Genomic DNA, 18,439 nt, shown 5'->3' on the forward strand with positions numbered 1-18,439 from the left:
ACAGGTGACAGACGTCATATTAAGTCAAAAAAGCAAGGAACAAAATTACAGTCAGAGAGAAAGTTATGAGTTAAACATCAGAGGCACGAGTTATTTGTTTGGCCATGCTAGTATCGGTCACTAATTTGTTTCCCACCTTCTTGTTGTGGGTTATTCTGCTGTTGATCCTGTTGTTGTTGCAACTTCACCTAATCAATTAAATAATGAATAACAAACCTTACAATGTGAAATACTGCAGTAACTAAATAAGAACAAATGATATAATATTTAAAATTCCAAAATACATCTAATGTGGTTAATTTCTTACATTGGGATAATGACAGTATTACTTTTTGCACTTGATGTTAATGTTGGTTTAGTCGTGGAGGTTTTTGCATCCTCTGCTGGAATGAAATAGCAAAAACATGTTCATTATCTGCACTGACTAAATCAGGAAGAATGATGTCATTTTAAGACTTAAGATTATAAAATGAAGGTGTTTTGTTACTTTTTACATAATGATGAAATGATTTTAAACAGCTCATCAGAATCTAACCTGAATCCTCAGTCACTTCAGACCTAAGTGACTCACGATGCTTTGACCCAGAGAGAGAAGTCTGAAAAGCCACAATGGTGAGAAAGGAAAACAGTAGAAAGGGCAGGTGTAAGTATAAGATACATTCCTTTTTTTTACACTGCCTACTCCACCTGCTAATGACTACCAACTTATTTTTAAACCTGATTTTATATCATTTTAAATTGTCTTCCCATCGTTAAATTAATTTTGTAATTGATTCTACCTTGTATATCTTATCTCTTTTCTCTTTTATTGTAAATCTGTATCTTTGATTTTGTTTTATATTTCATTACTCTACAAAGCACTTTGAATTGTATGTTGTTGTTCTGAGGGCTGTATGACACCATACAAAATTAGTGCCTTAGCAAGGTATTCTTTAACCTGGCTAGATTGCCATGGTAACTTATGTGGCAAACTTAACTTGGTCAGGAGCAGGTTATGTTCTGAGTTTAAAAAGCTCCTTTCACAAGCCCCTTGCCAGCTGAGAAACTGAAAACCATATTAATACACTTAATTTAAATTGTTAAGCCGTAATATTACATTAAATGCCACCAAACGAAGCCATTTTCACATTTTTTTCCCACAGGAACCTACAGTTTACCACTGATGCAGAAAATCTGAGTGAGAATATTGTTTTATTTGATTCACTGGGTTGTTGTTGCTCTCAGTGAGCTACTGAATGTGTCTGTAATGCTCTTTTCCAGGCAGCATTAAATACTGACAGTTCACTATATTTTTTTTAATAAGAATGACATTTAATAAGCTAGCTGAACATGTCATTTGACTCGTTTTATGTGAACGTGCTCTGGGCCTGAAGCAGAGAGCCCAATTTAACAGAGACAGGTTATCTCCAACCGAGGCTTTATGGTTTGTTGAGCCAGCGCAAAGTCTGTCTGTGTGATGCAGCCCCCAGATGTGCTCAATTCATTGTTGTTGCAGCATCACTTCAACAAATACAACAACAAAATACAACAAACTGCACAGTTAGAAACAGAACTTCAAACAAATAGTTGTGAATAATTATTGAGTTCAGTTTTAAGTGATTTTCAACAGCTCATCATATTCTCACCTGGTTTCTCACCTGAGGACTGAGGAGAGCTGAAGGGGAACAGATGAATTTCTTTAGTGTAACCATCAATCACTTCAAATTTCAATAACTTGTAATAGTTCAGTTTCTGGTTAAGAAGAAATGTAGTAATTGTCCCAATGTCTGAGCAGGAATGCTGTGATCCCATCCTGTCTGGAAAATCATTCTTATCACCCTCATACAGCCACTTCATTGTGTGTCTACATTCTCCATATGTCGACACAGAGCAGTTTAACATCACCTCATCATTGTTCTGATCTTCACTCACTGGAGACATTGTGAGGGAAAGACAACAAAAGTAAAATAAACCTCTTAACTGTAATCATGGTCATCGTAATGTTTCAATCTCTTCCAACAAGACGGTTTGAGCTGAAAACATTGTGATGTAAATACTCACTGATAGGTCTGGACCTTGTTGGTGTCCTGATTCGTTAAACATTCTGCAATTATATAGACCAGCATCTTTATCTGTAACATTTTCTATCGCCAGAGAACAGTTCTCGGTAACACTCGGTCTGTCTGATTTCACTTTAGAGATTTCACCAATCTGCCTGAGTGTAATCAGCTCCTCTGCTGCTGTGTTTGTTAATTCACTGAAAAGCCAAGTTGTACTGTTACACTTATTCTGATCATGTATCGCGTTTTCACAAGGCAAAGTGATCATGCCCAACTAAGGAAGATTTCTGAGTCTCTGCCACTGAAAAAGAGAGAAGTGAAAAAAATTTCACTTAACTCATCATGTTGCAAACAAAACTTCAAGGAATACTTAATAATGCAGTTCGTTTTTTTTATTTAGTGTGTGATATTGTTACCTGTAAACCCAAACACCAGCATCAGAACTGAAGACATGATAATCCATCTGAATCCGGCAGCATGTTCCTCTCTTGATCTTATGCCTGCAGTACTATCAAAGTCCCAAACGTACTGCTTCTTAAAATGAATACAGCACTGTGATACTTTGAGAGTCACTACTTCAAACTGACTTCAGTCTGTGTGCAAACTAAACTATGGCTTTTGGGAGGGAGAGGGGTGCTTAGGTGTGCCTCAGTGAGAGGACAGACTGATTCTAGTTGTAAAATCCCTTTTTACACTGAGATTGTACCATTGAGTCACTACAAAGGTCCTTCTTTGTACTGCCTTAGAACCAAATGACTGCATCATGCCGCTCCAGTGTGAAATTTTAGATAGCATGTCGGAATCATGAAATCAAAAGCGGCATGATGCATGTGACATGTAACGCAACTGTGTTGTTTCTAGTGTGAAATACAATATACAGGTCTGCAGTGCTTTATAAATAATAATAATGACATAATGTGGCAATAACCATCATTTATCGTCCCTGTTTTTTGGCAGCTGATCTTGCCCTTTGCACGGGGTTAGGAGCTCCTGCACCTCATTATTTTCCCAATTTGTGGACTTTTTTGGCTGCTGGTCTGCTTTTTAAATCTCCCACTGCTTTTTAAACTGTTTTTAAAATCTCCCACAACCATATCACGTCATCAAAATGTCCCACCCACGCCACACATGATCCTGTCCTGACGAATGTCCCATTTATACAAACATCATTTTGACAATGTTACTACTTGCAATTCTCTCTGAATTTCTTGTGGTCAAAGAGTGAAAAACATTTGATGCATCTAGCTGATTTTCTTATCTACAGGGATTTTACAGTAATGGTAGCAGCAGAGAAGGTCTTGTTAAAAAAAATAGAGGAAATTGAACATGTGAAGACTGTTAGTGATATAAAGGAGAAATAATTTGGTGAGAATGTGGGAAACAACAGCAGCACGGGTCTGGAGGTTTTGCCCTCTGCTGAGAAACAGATAAACATCAGAAAAATATGAGGGCCACTGAAACAGACACTTAATTTGACAAAGGACTTTCATTCACAAATATCAAGTTTTTGCAATACGTAACAGCAGATGTATTCATGTTTTTACATAAATAGACATTTTGTGCTCCACTGTTCAGCTAAACAGTCAAACAGTGGTGGCTGAGTCTGTTTGACATCACTTACTTCACCTGTGGTTTGGAGGTTTTTTTGCTCCATGTGAGCAGGTTTGAGGAAGTAGCAATGTGGCTGGAGATTCGAAAATAGGCAGAATACACAGATGACTACATGGGCGGTTAAGTTGTGTGAAGTGTACTTGTGTTTTTCATTTGCATTGTGTCACTGTCAATGTGCCTCAGATGGTGGGAATGCAGTTGAAGGGACAGAGACATGCAAAGCACAGACAACGAGTCGGACATTTGAGATGTGTAAAATGTGTTAGTTTGACAAATTTTAGTGCCTATAGTGATTACAAAGAGAACGTTTACAAAGAGAGCAGGGAGAACAGAAGGTGGACCGATGAGCAGAGGCAAGCTTGTAGTGCAGTCTGTGTGTTTGAGATAGAGAGCAACAAAAAAATTAAATATAAAAGCCAAATATAAACACTTTTATAATTTTGCCACTGAAATAATCAGAGAAAACAATATTGTCACAGATTATTGTTATATTAAAACTCAAACCTCATTTGACAAATACTGTAGTCCATTTAGTTTAAATTAAAGTCAATCAAAAATCATTTTGTCTGTACACCGAGTGATAAAAGTGATACAAATCTGCTGCTGCAGAAGTAAAACAGAAGTAAAACAGTAAAACTTGAAGAAAGTCAGTTTATATTGGATACAGCTTTATTGTTTCTGCAGAGAGTACAAGTTCAGCATATGACTAAAGTGCAGTGTGTTATAGACGATGCAGTAGGACATGTACATATGAATATGCTAAGATACAGAAAGAACATGTGCAGCAGTTACAGGCAATGCAGGTATACATGTAAACTATAAATTGCAGGTGTTGAGTTCAAGTAATGCTACATTATATACAGAATAAACAGATCAGATCAGATCAGATAAATACAATATGGACAGAAGTTTGATGGGTGTGAGAAAATGATTTAAAGACAATGAATTAGAGGTCAAATTACTGTTATGGGTTTACAGGAACTCTTATAAGTACAAGGGTGAATAGATCAGTTTGTACTTGTCATTGTATGTAGGTGTTTTAATGTTTACTGTATATTTATTAATTTATTTTTATTATTATTAATTTAACTTTTTTATCCTAACAGAGCTCACCTAGTTAAACTTTGGTTAAATAAATGAAATGAAACATGAGGCCCAAATGCAATACAGTAGGCAGGTAGATTAATCAAAAAAAGAACCTTAATGCATCTGGTTAGAATACATCAAAAACAGGCAGGCTACAAAACTGAAAATGGAGCGAAGCCAGAGTTCAAAATAAAGAAGTACCAAGACTAAATTGACAACAAAGTAGGATGGCACAATGAACACAGCAGGGAAGCAATTCACCAGGAGACACAGGCAGGAAAAACTAACAAGGGAATGCAACAACAAACACAGACAAATTGATAAAGGGGCAAACACAGGTATATGTACACAGAAAACTAACCACAAAAACAAGTCACAGCTGGAGTAGGCAGGCACAGGAAAAAGAAGGGAAACATGGGAACTGGCTGACAAGACAACGAGGTAGGGAACACAAGGGTTAATGCTGAACAGGTGTGCAGGGAAGACTGAGCAGAGAAGGATTAATGAGACTGATACAAAGCAGGGGTGCATAAAAATAGACAAAGGTAGAAAGTAGAGAGACACATTCAGAATAAGAAAAGAAACAAACTATAGGCAAACACCTAGCATCATGACAGTTACAGCAACAGTGAGAGGTCGTGTGCATCCACCATGCACACTTTTGCAATGGCACTTTCTTCATAATTTAATTCAGACAAATGTCAGTGCCCAATGCAAATAGAGATGTTCAAACCAACATAGGGAAGGTTTTTTAAAAGACATAAGAGAACAAAAATTGGACAGCTGAGCAGAGACAAGAAGAGAGAGAGCTAAAAAAGTTTTAATCTGAAGGAGAAGTGATTTAGTGAGGATGTGGGCAGCAGCAGAACCCTGCAGGTTTAAAAAATAATGAGCACATAAATGTCAGAAACACATGTGGCTAATGGGAATAGATGCTATTGGTATAAAGAGGTGTTTATCAAATTCTGTTGAAAACTACTTAAACTCCTGGAGGGTTTAAGGTCACTGAGACTAGTTGTCACAGTTCTGTTTCCTGGTTTGCCATTGTTACGGGTCCCAGGGATGACTGTAACAATAACAGAAGATTAATAAAATGTTCAAGAAATTCCAGCAAAACTGACAAAGTGTATTGAATTAGAATCACAGACTCCACCATTATCTCACAGTAGTTGGTCACGTGCATCCAAAACTGCTGAAAGTTGCACGTTTGGGTCATTTGGGGTTCCTTTATATCTCTATTTAGACATATTTCAGTGCAAGTGCAAGTACATGAAGGACTCCCAAAACAAAGTCTTGGATGAAGTGGTAAACATTTCTTTATTGTATATTGTTATCATATATGATTAAAAAAAGAAACCTAAAACCCCAACAAATATTCACAGAAATGCAAATGGAAAGTAGATTAAAATTCTGCATGTGTAGAAGTAAAACTGAACTCAAGCTGCCGTAGCTTCAATAACAGGTAGTGAATAAGACAATCGAAGGAAGAAAACGAGTCAATGTTTTTTTCCTGTTAAATGAATTTAAAATTTAGCATACTGCAGAAAATGCATCTGATGCAAGAAGAAACTTTTTAAATACAAGATGAATAGCTATGCAAAGCTAGATAACATAAAAATGACTGCATAAAAACACACGCATATTTCTCACTCAGTTTCTCAATTAGTCATCTAAAACTCTAAACTCAAATGAATGCAATGCTTATTGGACCCATTTCGCTGAAATGTTGATGTTGATATGGAAGTTGTTGTTGATCAGTGCAATCTGACAGAGACTGAGGGCTCTTCAACGTTTTCATAGTTCGCCACACTTTCATCATTTTTCACCTGTGAAACACAACACAAACAAAACTCTGACACACTCTCACTGACAACTTCAGCAGCTGTTCAGTTACTGTCTGACCTAATTTTTACTTAAATGGCTGCTGGACCTGAACACTTCATTGTTTAGCTTCTTACTGAGTTTGAAACAGTGAGACATCCACAGTCCTTGCATTGCAGTAACATGAACAGTCGCCAGCGGGAACTTAAACATCATTCACACTGACTGACAGTCCCTGATCATTCATAGACATTTTGTTTTTTTTATTTCATACATCAATTCACTTCAGTTTTTATTTTCCAACTCACAGTGTTGTCATCAGGTGGGCTCTGGTTCCCTGGAAAATAAACCACAGAGGAGGATTTCAGCTCTGCAGTTACAGTTTGTTAATTAGTCTGAACAAATGTCTGTGTGAATTTTTCTCACATGGAGCTCTGAAGAGAAGGACAGTAATCACAGTTATTAGGAGGAGTTCAGCCACACGCATCACCAACATGATGTAGTCCAGAGCAGACTGACATGTAAAAGCTGTGTGATCAGAAAAATAATGTAGGAGAAGAAAGTTATTATCAGGAACACAAAAGTAGTATAATGTATAATGTATAATGTAATAATATAATGTAGCTAACTATTTCATTTTAGTGATTTATTTGAGAAATAACTGTATTAAAAACATAATACATTTTTGCTCAGTGTATGTGAACCCCTGACTCACAACTTATCTGTGCACTGGCACTGACTACATGATTGGTAGTTGAAGTAATTCCTTCCTTTTTTTTCCTAAAAAGGTTTGTGTGCACATTTATTTAGATGCGTGCAGATGTACAGAATATTTCAAAAATACTGATATGTTTAACAGTCACTGTGTGAAGCCTTTCAAAACATTTAACCTTTTACTGTCGATGCAACACAAACAGAAAACCTCAACCAGCATATAACAGAGACAAAATGTTTTTGTCACTATCTTGAAATCATTCATCGCTAACTGTGCATGTAAGCGGTCAGATTGAGATGTGACTGATTGAGACTAAGTAAGACACTGTTATGATGTTACCTGCTGTTTTAGTAGTTGTTGATTCTGTTGCTGCTGTTGCTCAACAAACTGTTCTGATGTCATTTTAAAACCTCAAATCCATAAAATGAACAAACACTTTAGTTATTTTTTTCTCGTTAGTTTGAAGTGACTTTAAAAGCTCAGCCTGTTCTCACCTGGTTTCTGACCTGACGATTGAGATCTGAAGGAAAACTCCTGCACTTTGTCATCTCCAGTCACTTTACATGTAAATAACTTATATCTTGATGTGTAGATGGAGAGGGAAGTCTGAAAGGCCACAGAGGCAGAGCAGGGTGACTGTGATGTATTTATGCCTTTGTTGTCTTCATCCACTTCTTTACCCTCAAACAGCCACTTCACTGTGTGTGTACATCGTTCATATGTGGCCACAGAGCACTTTAACGTCACCTCATCAGTGTCCTCATGGTAACTCACTGGTGAAGACGGAGATATTGTGAGAGAAAGAGTAAAATTACCATCATTACTGTATTCAGAATTATTGTGATGTTTCAGTGTATTGTTTTAACAAGACAGTTTGATCTGAAAACAGTAAAAATACTCACTGTTAATAACAGACAGATCAACCAGAGCGTCTTGACCTTGTTGTCGTCCTGATTTGATCTGTATGCAGCCATAATGGCCAGCATCCTCATGAGTGACCTTCTTGATAACCAGAGAACAGTTCTCTGTAACACTCAGTCTGTCTGATTTAACGTTTTTACCAATTTGCCCAAGTTTAAACAGTTCTATTGTTAGAGTGTTTCTTGATTTGCTGTAGACCCATAAAGTGCTGTCACAGTCAGTCTGATCGTCTATCACATTTTCACAAGGCAAAGTGACATCATCTCCATTTCTGACGGCCAAAGAGCCACTAAGCAGTCCGACTGATGCTGCAGGGAAGATGAGAGAGAAAACTATTCAACTCTCTGGAAAACAAACAAATTATTTGTCTGCCTCGATTAAACAAAAGTTTGGTGAGAAACTAATATTTATAATAGCAACTAATGAGCTATTTTACCTTACCTGTAAACTGAAACACCAGTATGAGCAATAAAGATGTTTTAATCCATCTGAATTCAGCCATCATGCTTCTTTAATCTATCTCTGCTGTCGAAACTGTCCGAGTCGCTACAATGGTACGTCCTGTAGAGGAAAGCAATATCTATTAGCTGTGGAAAAGAAGCGACTACTTCCTCTTAGTCTGCCCGTTTCTCATGTAGGTGGAGCATCACAACTTTTTGTCTCTGCATTCTGCATTGAATGATCCCCAACTCCTTGATTAGAAATATCAGAAGAAATGAACATTAAATTAGTCAGAGGTCACAGCAGCGTCACAAAGATCCTGCAAAACTGGATAAAGGATGTGGATAAAGAGGTGCTTGGAAAGAAGCTGAGGAGATTTTACCAAATACGCCCCTATGATGCATTTGTGACACTGACTTTTTTCATTTCCTGACAAAGGAAGTTTGACAGCACTCAGATAAGATTAAAGATACGTATACATGTTTCTCTGGTCAAGTGTCTGTAAATTATTTTATCTTACCAAACCTACACAACTTTACTGTCCTAAAACTAACCTACGTGACATTACTATCATAAAAGTAATCTACGTGACTTTGCTTTACCAAAACTAATTTACTTAATTTTAATTACCTGCACCTAACCTACATAATTTTACTTTTCTAGAACTAATTTACATGACTTCACTATCCCAAAAGTAACCTACATGACTTTAATTTCCTAAATCTAATTTACGTGACTTAACTTACCTACACCTAATCTACTTTATTTTTCTGAAAATAATTTGTAATAATTCGACTTTGCTTTCCTAAAGAGCAGAGGGTGGTGAGAAAGCAAAAAGTGGTGAGCTTAGCAGAGGCAACCCTGTATTCTGTGTGTTGTAAAAGGGAGAGAGCCACAAAACACATTGTAAAATTGTATGTAGCATATGCAATATTAAATAAAAATGCCCTAAGCATAGAAAATTCATCAAGAGAAGTATTTCTTTACAAGTTTTCTTGGCATGATGTTCTGGCTGCTTTAAAGGCGTTTCTTTGAGTTCATTAGCAATCAGGACAACAAAGAAAAGTGCCAACACCTGTGTTCAGTCAGAGAGCTCCTGCCCTCATTAGCAGTGACTGCTTCATATGTACGTACTCACCTGTGCAGGTAGACGGACCCAGTAAGTATTGAAAAACTTAACCTTAAACTTACAGTCAGTGCAGTGATATGGATCAATCTAATAGCTAATGTGCACATACGCACATAAGACTAAAGGTACACATAATGTTTGAGCACATGGTCTGCAAAAACACATGCACTTACACACATGCAGCTACTGATCCTAGTTTTCTAAAGTGACCGACCAGCAGAGTGTGGCAAGACTGATTCTGACATCATCATCTAATTGTATTCAGAGTGGGTACACGCTGTACTCTGTAGGCGTCACGATACTCAGTTCAGTTTATCAGAAACACATCAGATGCATGTTGAAGCTAATTTGGAGGAAGCTGAAGTCATCATAGAGGCAAGACTGTTATTTCCTCATTGCTCTGTTTTTGCATCACATTATCTATTAATCGTTTGCATCTCACCAATGGACTATCACGTTACAGGAACGGTGAGTTTTCTTGCATAAAATTACTAGTTATATTTTTAAGGATATAGTAACATCGGATGACCAGCGATGACTCTAAAAAACATTCCCCTTTTTTAAAAAAAGGCTCACTATCTAGTATTTGTGTGTACTTCAGATCGAAACTACTAATTTTGGTAAATATGACAGAGCTTCTGTTTTTCTGGTAAAAGTAATATTTGGATGCACATTTTTTTTAGACAGCACAGTCAACCTGCTGCAAAAGTATCCCCTCTTCATAATACACAGATGATTCCAGACGATGGAATTTAGCAGGTAGGCCATTTGCAATGGAAACATGGATTACAAGAGAAAAGTATTGTTTAAAATTAACTGAGTGATTGAGGCGAGCAATGTGGTAAAACAGTGATTTTTATTATTCAGTATCGCAGTGCCTGAGTGAACAAACAGACATAGGATTGCATTACAGTGTCTGGATCTAGCTTAAAAACCAGTATCATAGGGTGAACAAGTAATCAGCTCCGTGTTAAAATTAAAATATTGTCTGAAATATTTATTTAACAAGGAAAAAAATGGCTGCTTGGTTTTTCAGTTGACATTCTCTGTTCAGTACAGTAAATGATATAAAGTTGACATGTACAGAAAAGCGTTTACTCTGCAAACCTCGTCAATAAAACAGCAATTCTAAAATGATGAATTAAACAATCCACATGTTGTTGTATTTGATTTACTTAGGTGAAATCAAAGCATGAATACATGTGGTCTCCCGCGGCCACAGGAAAACTTCATAGCAAAAAACCTGCCTAGGCTTTGTTCCTTAGCTGAGAAGCTGGGATCACCACCTCTGTCACCCGACAGTGTGTTGCTTGTGTTTACATGCATTGTGTACATTTGCATGTGTAGCCTGAGCGTTTGAGCTCTGTCCACGCAGTGCATGAAGCGTTTGCTGCAAACAAGTGTGTGTACTCGTTGGAAGAGCACAATGAAAATGCAGTTTTTGATCAGTGGAGTCTGACTGAGGCATAAAGGTCTCCCAGGTTTTCATAGATTACTCTACCATTGTCTTCATCGTTGCGCACCTGTGAGAAAACAGCACAGCACACTTGAGATTCTGTTCTGTGAGTTAGCAGCTTCTTAGTAACGCCTGAGGCTTTTAGTGCTATGCTCAAGGAAAACCCAGTGTTGCTTTCATTATTTCATCACTTTCTACTAAAAAAAGTAGACCCTATCATGTGTGCACATTTGTGTGTGTGTGTGTGTGTGTGTGTGTGTGTGTGTGTGTGTGTGTGTGTTGTGTGAGTGTTAATGAAGTGTCTTGTCAGCATTACAACACATCTAAAGTATATTTTTCCCCTAGTTTACCCAAGTTTGTCATTTTAAATTCCTAATATTGTATAATGTTTAGAGGTTTTTATTCAACTCTCCAGTGATTTTGGGGGCTGTAATTTGTGGAATTGTATTGAAAAGTATTAAATTCTCAGCTTTATGTCTTATTTGCATCCCCACCTATTTTATCTCGTATTTCAATTTTTGTTTATTTTCATTCATTCAAAATTCATTTGTTTCCCCCTGTCTGTGTGTGTCTTTGGCGTGACTCACCGACATTCTGCTCTTCAGCTGAACTCCTCACACACCTGCAGCCCTTACACACCTGCTGATCATAAACTCTGATTTCAAGCCTGATTTTATCCTGGCTTTCCTCTCCAGTCTTTGCCAATTTGATGTGAACCCTTTTGTGGACCCTCTCACTTGGAAGAAAAGAGACCCTGTTGCCACAGTTTTTTTAATACCACAAACTGAGCATTAAATCGTTTACACCACCACCTGTCTCTTGTGTCTGTATTGTGGGTCCTAATGACAGCTGCTAGATTATAACATGTTGACTGGTCAGTCCACCACTTTGGTTCTGACTGAAATATTTCAACAACCATTGCATTATTTGCCATTAAACTTTTGACAGACATTCATGTTCCCCAGAAGCCTGCTGATCCCCTGAAATTTCCATAAGGTCAAAATTTGTATGTGTTCATTACTTTAGTTTATGGACAAATACCTTCAAAACAAATACAGAAAAAATGTGGATGTAGTTTTTTTATGAAAACCACAGATACGTTACATAAGCACAAAAACCAACTAGTTATGAAAGGATCATGTCGTGGTTAAAAACGTCCAGTCTCGGTGGCTGAAACACAGCTGGGAAATGCTGTGATGTGCCATAAAAAAAATTCCCAGAGTTGTTAAAATCACCTACGTTGGCTACAAATGCCATTGGGAAACAATGTGCTTCTTAAAAAAAAACACACCCAGGTCGTGTGGCTCACACACAGCTGAGAAACGCAGCAGGGAAACGTTGTGATATGTTTCTTTTAAAAAACACCCAGGTTCAATTAAAAAAAAAAAAGAACAGGTTTGGTAGTGCAAATGCTGCTGGGAAATAACTCTTCTCTTATTCTGCTTTTTCTGAGTAAAAAATTACATATATTTGTGAGCAAATATAACAAACAAAAATCAAAACAGAAAAAAATATGATTCATTTTGAAACCCACCATCTTTGCATCCATCTGTGTTTTGTTCTCTGAAAAGACAAAGAGTTGAATTAAGTGCAAGAAAAAGCAGGTTAATCAAAACATTTATAAAAGCTGAACCTGTGACTGTTCTTACCTTTAATGTTAGTCCATATTCTGACCGTCAAAACAGTTATTACCAGTCCTGCTATACCCACAGACACAATGATAAATCTCCACCAGTCTGGAAAGATAATAAAATCTTTTTAAAAAATGGCTACATTTTTTCTGGTCTATTTTAAATCCTGCATCTTGAAGAAAATTGGCCAATATTTTAAAAAAATAAATGTGGTGATACATTCTTAAAATAGAAATTAAATTAAAAAAATCAAACCATCTTTATTGGTGCTAAAACTACTGCCATCAGTAATGCATCACGTAAAATAAATTGTACATTAGTTGTCGAGGGTGGGGTGGGGGGTTCGTTCCCTACCTTGTGGTGATGATGTTGCATCCTCTCCTGAACCAATACAATAATATATGGTATGAACCTTATGTTTATCATTTGCAGTAACTATATGAGAAATATATAATCCTTTAAACATAGATTTTAAACAGCTCATTTCACCTGACGACTGATCGCTGAAGGTGAACTGCTTCACTTTTCCAGTGAAAATATCGGTTGCTTGACATGTGAACGATCCATAACTTGATGTGTCATTGTCATGGGAAGCTATAAAGGTCAGGCTAGCCGAGCAGTAAGACTGTGACATCTTCACATCTCTGATATCTTTACTGCTAAACAGCCACTGCAGTCTCTGTGTGCACCATCCGTACGTGGACACAGAGCAGGACAAGGTCACCTTATCATTGCTCTTACTTTCCTCCACTGGTGAACATGGAGATATTTTGAGAGAAAGACAACAAGATTAACTTCATCACATTATAATGTTTTAGTGTAACGTTCTATGATGACAGTTTGCAGATACAAATACTCACTGTTAACAACAGACAGATAAACATGAGCGTCATCACCGTGCTGTCTGCAGCTGTAACGACCAACATCCTCACCGGTGATGTTCTTTATATCCAGAGAACATTTCTCTGTAACACTCAGTCTGTCTGATTTAGAGGTTTCACCAATCCGCCCAAGCTGAACCAGCTCCACTGATGGTGTGTTTCCTGCACCACTGAAGAGCCAGTTTACATTTTCACACTCATTCTGATTTTGTGTCATATTTTCACAAGGCAAAGTGACATCATCTTCATCTCTGACAACGAAGGCCAAGTATTGTCCATTTATAGCTATAAAGGAAATCAATGAGAAATAAGAACATGACTTAATCTGAAGTGGGAAATTTAGGCACGGACAAACAAACCTGTACTGCGTTAAATTACAAAAAAAAAAAAAAAGGAGTTAATCAAATGTAATAACTGCTGCATTATATGTTTGGTTGTCTTCTTACCTGTCAAAAGAAGCAGCGTAGATAACATCTGAATCCATCTGAAACCAGACATTCTGCTCTCTCTGTGTCATCGTCTCATGAACTAATGTTTCCTTATATAGAAATGTTTCTGTTTTTTTACGAAAAGTTAGCATCACTTCCTGATTACTTAAGTTGGATTTAAGTTTCTGTAAGTGAAGGAGGAAATGTGTTTGCATGATGGTGTGTGTAATGACTTAACATAACCTATAAAATCATGTAAATATTACACCTTTTGTGTAACATTGAACCAAGATGAACAAACTGATAATGATACTTGATAAGACACAACATTGCATGAGATATCAGTTACCTTATATGTCTTGGTTATTTGTCTTCTGAACCTGTATGACATGTTGAAATATGTACAGGAAGTTACAGTTCTTCCAGTGCATTCATAGTTTTAGACTTGTTGTTTCCCTTTTTGTCCACCTCTCATTTATTATGCTTTTGGGACTTAAAATAGTTCCTATTTTAGAAAGGATAGGATAGGATATTTCAGTGTTATAATAATTTAAGTTCAGATGTTTAACAGATCAAATATTTGAGAAAGGGGTGTACTGGTGGCCTAATGGCAGTGATAATACGGTTACTTTTTAAATGTAATATGTTACATATCAGTTAAGCTGTTAAAATTCTAACAAGTAATGTAACTTTTTTCATACTTTTTCAAAGTAATGTAATTTATTACATTTTGATTACTTTTCTTGTGTGACTGAGCATGTATTCTCATCCCAAATCGTCACATTTTATTGCTTTTCCAGTGGACTTCCACGTCTTCATATTACGCTCTGTGCCTGTTGTTTACATTCTGGGACGCCTGAACCTGACAAAAGCAAATTGCCAGGTTCAGGCAACAAAGGCCTGTGGTTAGGCTGAGAAAAAACATCAGGGTTTGGCTCTACATTTATACAGGAAATAAACACCAGGGGTTGCGCTGGAACCATCTACCACGCCTCCTGTCCACCCTATAAGGACTTTCCAGCTCTTTATATTATGCCGTTACTGGCGGCATTCAATCAGACGGCATCCAGCAGTGTATCATAACACTGTGAAAACTTCCATCTTGCCGCATTACAAACTGATGCCACCCTATTCCCCCGGTGATTCCTATCACTCTACGTTACCAAATAAAGGCAAAATAAGAAAAAAAAATCTTCTAAATATTGGATAAAGTAGTAGGCAGTTGTCTCAAGTCTCAAAGACAGAATGTTCTAGTTTTTACTGCTTATTTTTTTGTTGCTCTTGTTGTTGTTGCTGTTGTTGTTATATCTGTTGGACTCTAAGTTTTAAAAAAAATTGTTCTTAGAATTTTTTACAAAACTACTGACTGCAGCCATGCAATAGTGGCTCTGTAATTTTCAGCTGCTGGTGTCTTAAAAATATAATTCAAGGGCTGACCAAGATTAGTAGGATTTATCCTCTGGAGACAATAAATGTCTGCACGAAATGTCACGGCAATTCATCCGACATTGTTGAGTTTGCTCCAGTGTTGGCAGTGTCGTTCAGTCAGTCCGACACTATAGGAACAACTGTTTTCAACTTCCCCTGAGGATAAATACTACTTTGTCTCAAAATCCTGTTGGCATTACGTCTCTTTCAGAACACATGTGATGCAATTTAGTTTTTTATAATTATTATAAGACACATGGTTGTGTTATGGCAATTGAGGAAAATATCACCCAGTGCATCAGCATGGCTCACTGATGTGTTTTTAATAGTGTTTGGACAACACTGGAGCTCCCAGGTACAGAGGAATAAGAGCAGGCTTTGGATATGTAGACATATTCATTATTGGTTGCATAGATACATGTGATTTTGGCTGTTATGTAGAATATTTCTAGACTTATCCTTTGAGTAAAGAGAAAGAGCTGTCGTTGAACACAAAACTCTAACAAGACAAATAAATGTGAAGGGATAAAAAAACAGATATGAGACAGAACCAGTTTGGGAGTAAACCCCCCTACAGCCCAATACATCCAGTCACAGTTGATGCCTGTGCCAAAATTACATAGAGACACAATCTGGATATGTTTATTTTAAGATTAGTGCATTCCCAGGCCCTCGCTGGCTCAGGACCAAGTGCACTAAATGTGGAAAAAGAATTGCCACTCTTTCCATCTTTGCTCAATCTGTTTATGTGTGTTTATTTCATTTTAAAATACAGCATGCACTTGTTGGCCTAGGAGACTTAGTAGGAAGTAAAGTCTTACTGGCACAAATCCATTGCTTAACCTCTCATTACACCCACCTCAGAGTCTTGTTTACAACAAATTTCTCCAGTCTCCAGTTCAGCAATGGCCGCACAGTCCAAGACCCTCTCAGCCACCCTCAACCAGTCGGTTGGTTGGTTCAACCAGTGACTATTAGCATGCAGTAATTAAATTAAGTGAAAACTATTTTTTTATGATGTAGGTTACCCTTCAGGACATTTCAAACTGAAATGGTATAGGGACCCTAAGACAACACCTACACTGTTAACTGATCTTGACGCTATTTATTTACAGTGTTGCATGAAATGTTTGCTACGTCCAAATTGCATACTGAGCACTAAATACTCATTATGTGTGGTCGTTTACTTTGTTTCACTTTGCATGTCTTATCAGACGCACTGAGCTATAATCACTTCTTTGCCCATTGTGGACCTGTAATTATGTTAACCTGTACCAACCTCAGCTCTAAAACATACTGTTTTCATGTACCAAATGGTATGCTAGTATGGTCCAACTACAAACAGACACTAAACAACCAAGAGGAGACACAAAACAACTACAAAGAGACAAGAAACAACCACAAAACCACTAAAAAAACACAAAAAGACACTAAACAACCACAAAGAGACAATAAATGACTTCAAAGATACAGACAATAACCATAAAGAGATGCTAAACAACCACAAAGAGACAATAAATTACTAAAAAGAGACACACAATAACCATAAAGGGACGCTAAACAACCACAAAGAGAAAATGAATGACTTCAAAGAGACACACAATAACCATATAGAGACGCTAAACAACCGCAAAGAAGCACTGAATGACTACAAAATGATACATAACAACCATAAAGAGACAAAATATAAAATCACCACTGAGACAAAACAACTCCAAGAGACACAAACTGATGAGAAAGACACTAAGCAACCATAAAGAGATACACAGTGACTACAAAGTTACACTTATTAACCACAAAGAGAAGTAAAATTACCACATAACAAAATCTGTAAGAGAGGTGGTAAGGCCTTTTGCATACTGGTGCCCAGGGGCCTGTTGGCTCATCATCCGCCTTTGCAGCCAGCAGCCGGTTAGCTTAGTTTAGCACAAAGACTGGCCACAGAGGGAAAAACCTAGCTTCACATCTAATTCCACACATTGGCACTTAAATCAGAATCTAAAATTTAATTGATCCATGCAAAAACCAAGACAGGTGTGATGTGCCAGACTGTTTATTGGTGAGGACCAGAAACAACTGTTTGCCTGGCAACTGGTATTTCCCAAAACTGTTAAACTGTTACTTTAATGTTGTTATTTCTATCTAAATTTTATGCTATGTGGGGCAATGATGTTTCAATGTGGCCCTGGGTTTGGGAGATTCACTATTTAAATTTATCACAATCTGTTTTGCCTCACTGCAGGATTTGGGGATCTGTCATTGTAGAGTCAAGTCAAATATTTAGAAACGAGAAATGGAAAATGTGGTCATTCATTGCACTTATTAACATTTAGACTAACACTTGAGTGGCCAATTTCTAGCCTCAAAAAGAGAAAAAATGTATTTTTGAATTTTTATGTATACTTATACTTCACCATACACAAAAGGCCGCCTTATTTGAGTGCCTCTTGTATCTCTGTGCCAAGAATGTACAGAGCAGGTCTCCTGGGAGCTGCAGAGCTTCACTTAACATTCCCTGTGAAGAGCTGTGCTGACCGACAGCGTAACCTAACAACCACACGGACGACACAAACAGAGCTGAAGGGTGACACTGATGAATGCAGGGGAGCACACATTGCTAGGATGTAGGATTATTCACATTTCCAAAATAGAGGCACTTGCAATGATGCATAGCTGCAGACGGGAAAACACATTTAAAATTAAGTTTTACAAATGTGTAGAAACATCCATTGATATTGGCCCTCTGTATTCCAGGAAGGCTCCATACGAGGACTGATGGCATCAGAAAGTCCCTTCTTTAACCTACAAAAATATGGTATGTTTGAATCATAGATTTTATTTTTTCTGCCAAC

The 18,439-nt window shown here is 37.3% G+C and overlaps 2 protein-coding genes and 1 pseudogene across 4 annotated transcripts; all 3 read right to left on the reverse strand.

Annotated features, from left to right (window-relative positions):
- Nucleotides 1-1,602: 1,602 nt before the first annotated feature.
- Nucleotides 1,603-2,834, reverse strand: LOC148186900 (uncharacterized; annotated as a pseudogene).
- Nucleotides 2,835-6,034: 3,200 nt separating this feature from the next.
- Nucleotides 6,035-9,019, reverse strand: LOC121955282 (uncharacterized). The gene is made up of 6 exons (XM_042503157.2): nt 8,635-9,019; nt 8,175-8,501; nt 7,767-8,045; nt 6,984-7,085; nt 6,866-6,894; nt 6,035-6,562 (listed from the first exon to the last, which is right to left on the reverse strand). Exons 1-6 carry the CDS (start codon nt 8,696-8,698, stop codon nt 6,491-6,493), a joined length of 873 nt encoding a protein of 290 aa, XP_042359091.2. The 5' UTR covers nt 8,699-9,019; the 3' UTR covers nt 6,035-6,490.
- A 1,581-nt stretch (nt 9,020-10,600) lies between these two features.
- On the reverse strand, nt 10,601-14,359 carry LOC121955281 (uncharacterized). Of its 3 annotated transcripts, XM_042503155.2 has the most exons (7): nt 14,178-14,352; nt 13,711-14,016; nt 13,340-13,600; nt 13,205-13,231; nt 12,869-12,955; nt 12,754-12,782; nt 10,601-11,286 (listed from the first exon to the last, which is right to left on the reverse strand). In XM_042503155.2, the coding sequence occupies exons 1-7, from the start codon at nt 14,227-14,229 to the stop codon at nt 11,209-11,211; spliced, it is 840 nt and encodes a 279-aa protein (XP_042359089.2). In that variant the 5' UTR covers nt 14,230-14,352; the 3' UTR covers nt 10,601-11,208. The 3 variants fall into 3 exon arrangements, with proteins under 3 accessions (XP_042359089.2, XP_042359088.2, XP_042359090.2); XM_042503154.2 differs by having other exon boundaries at nt 13,205-13,600; nt 14,178-14,359; XM_042503156.2 differs by having other exon boundaries at nt 13,205-13,600; nt 13,711-13,901; nt 14,178-14,238.
- Nucleotides 14,360-18,439: the final 4,080 nt, after the last annotated feature.

This window comes from Plectropomus leopardus, chromosome 16, assembly GCF_026936395.1.
Source record: "Plectropomus leopardus strain MGB_pleo_1.0 chromosome 16, ASM2693639v1, whole genome shotgun sequence".
Classification (NCBI taxonomy): Eukaryota; Metazoa; Chordata; class Actinopteri; order Perciformes; family Serranidae; genus Plectropomus; species Plectropomus leopardus.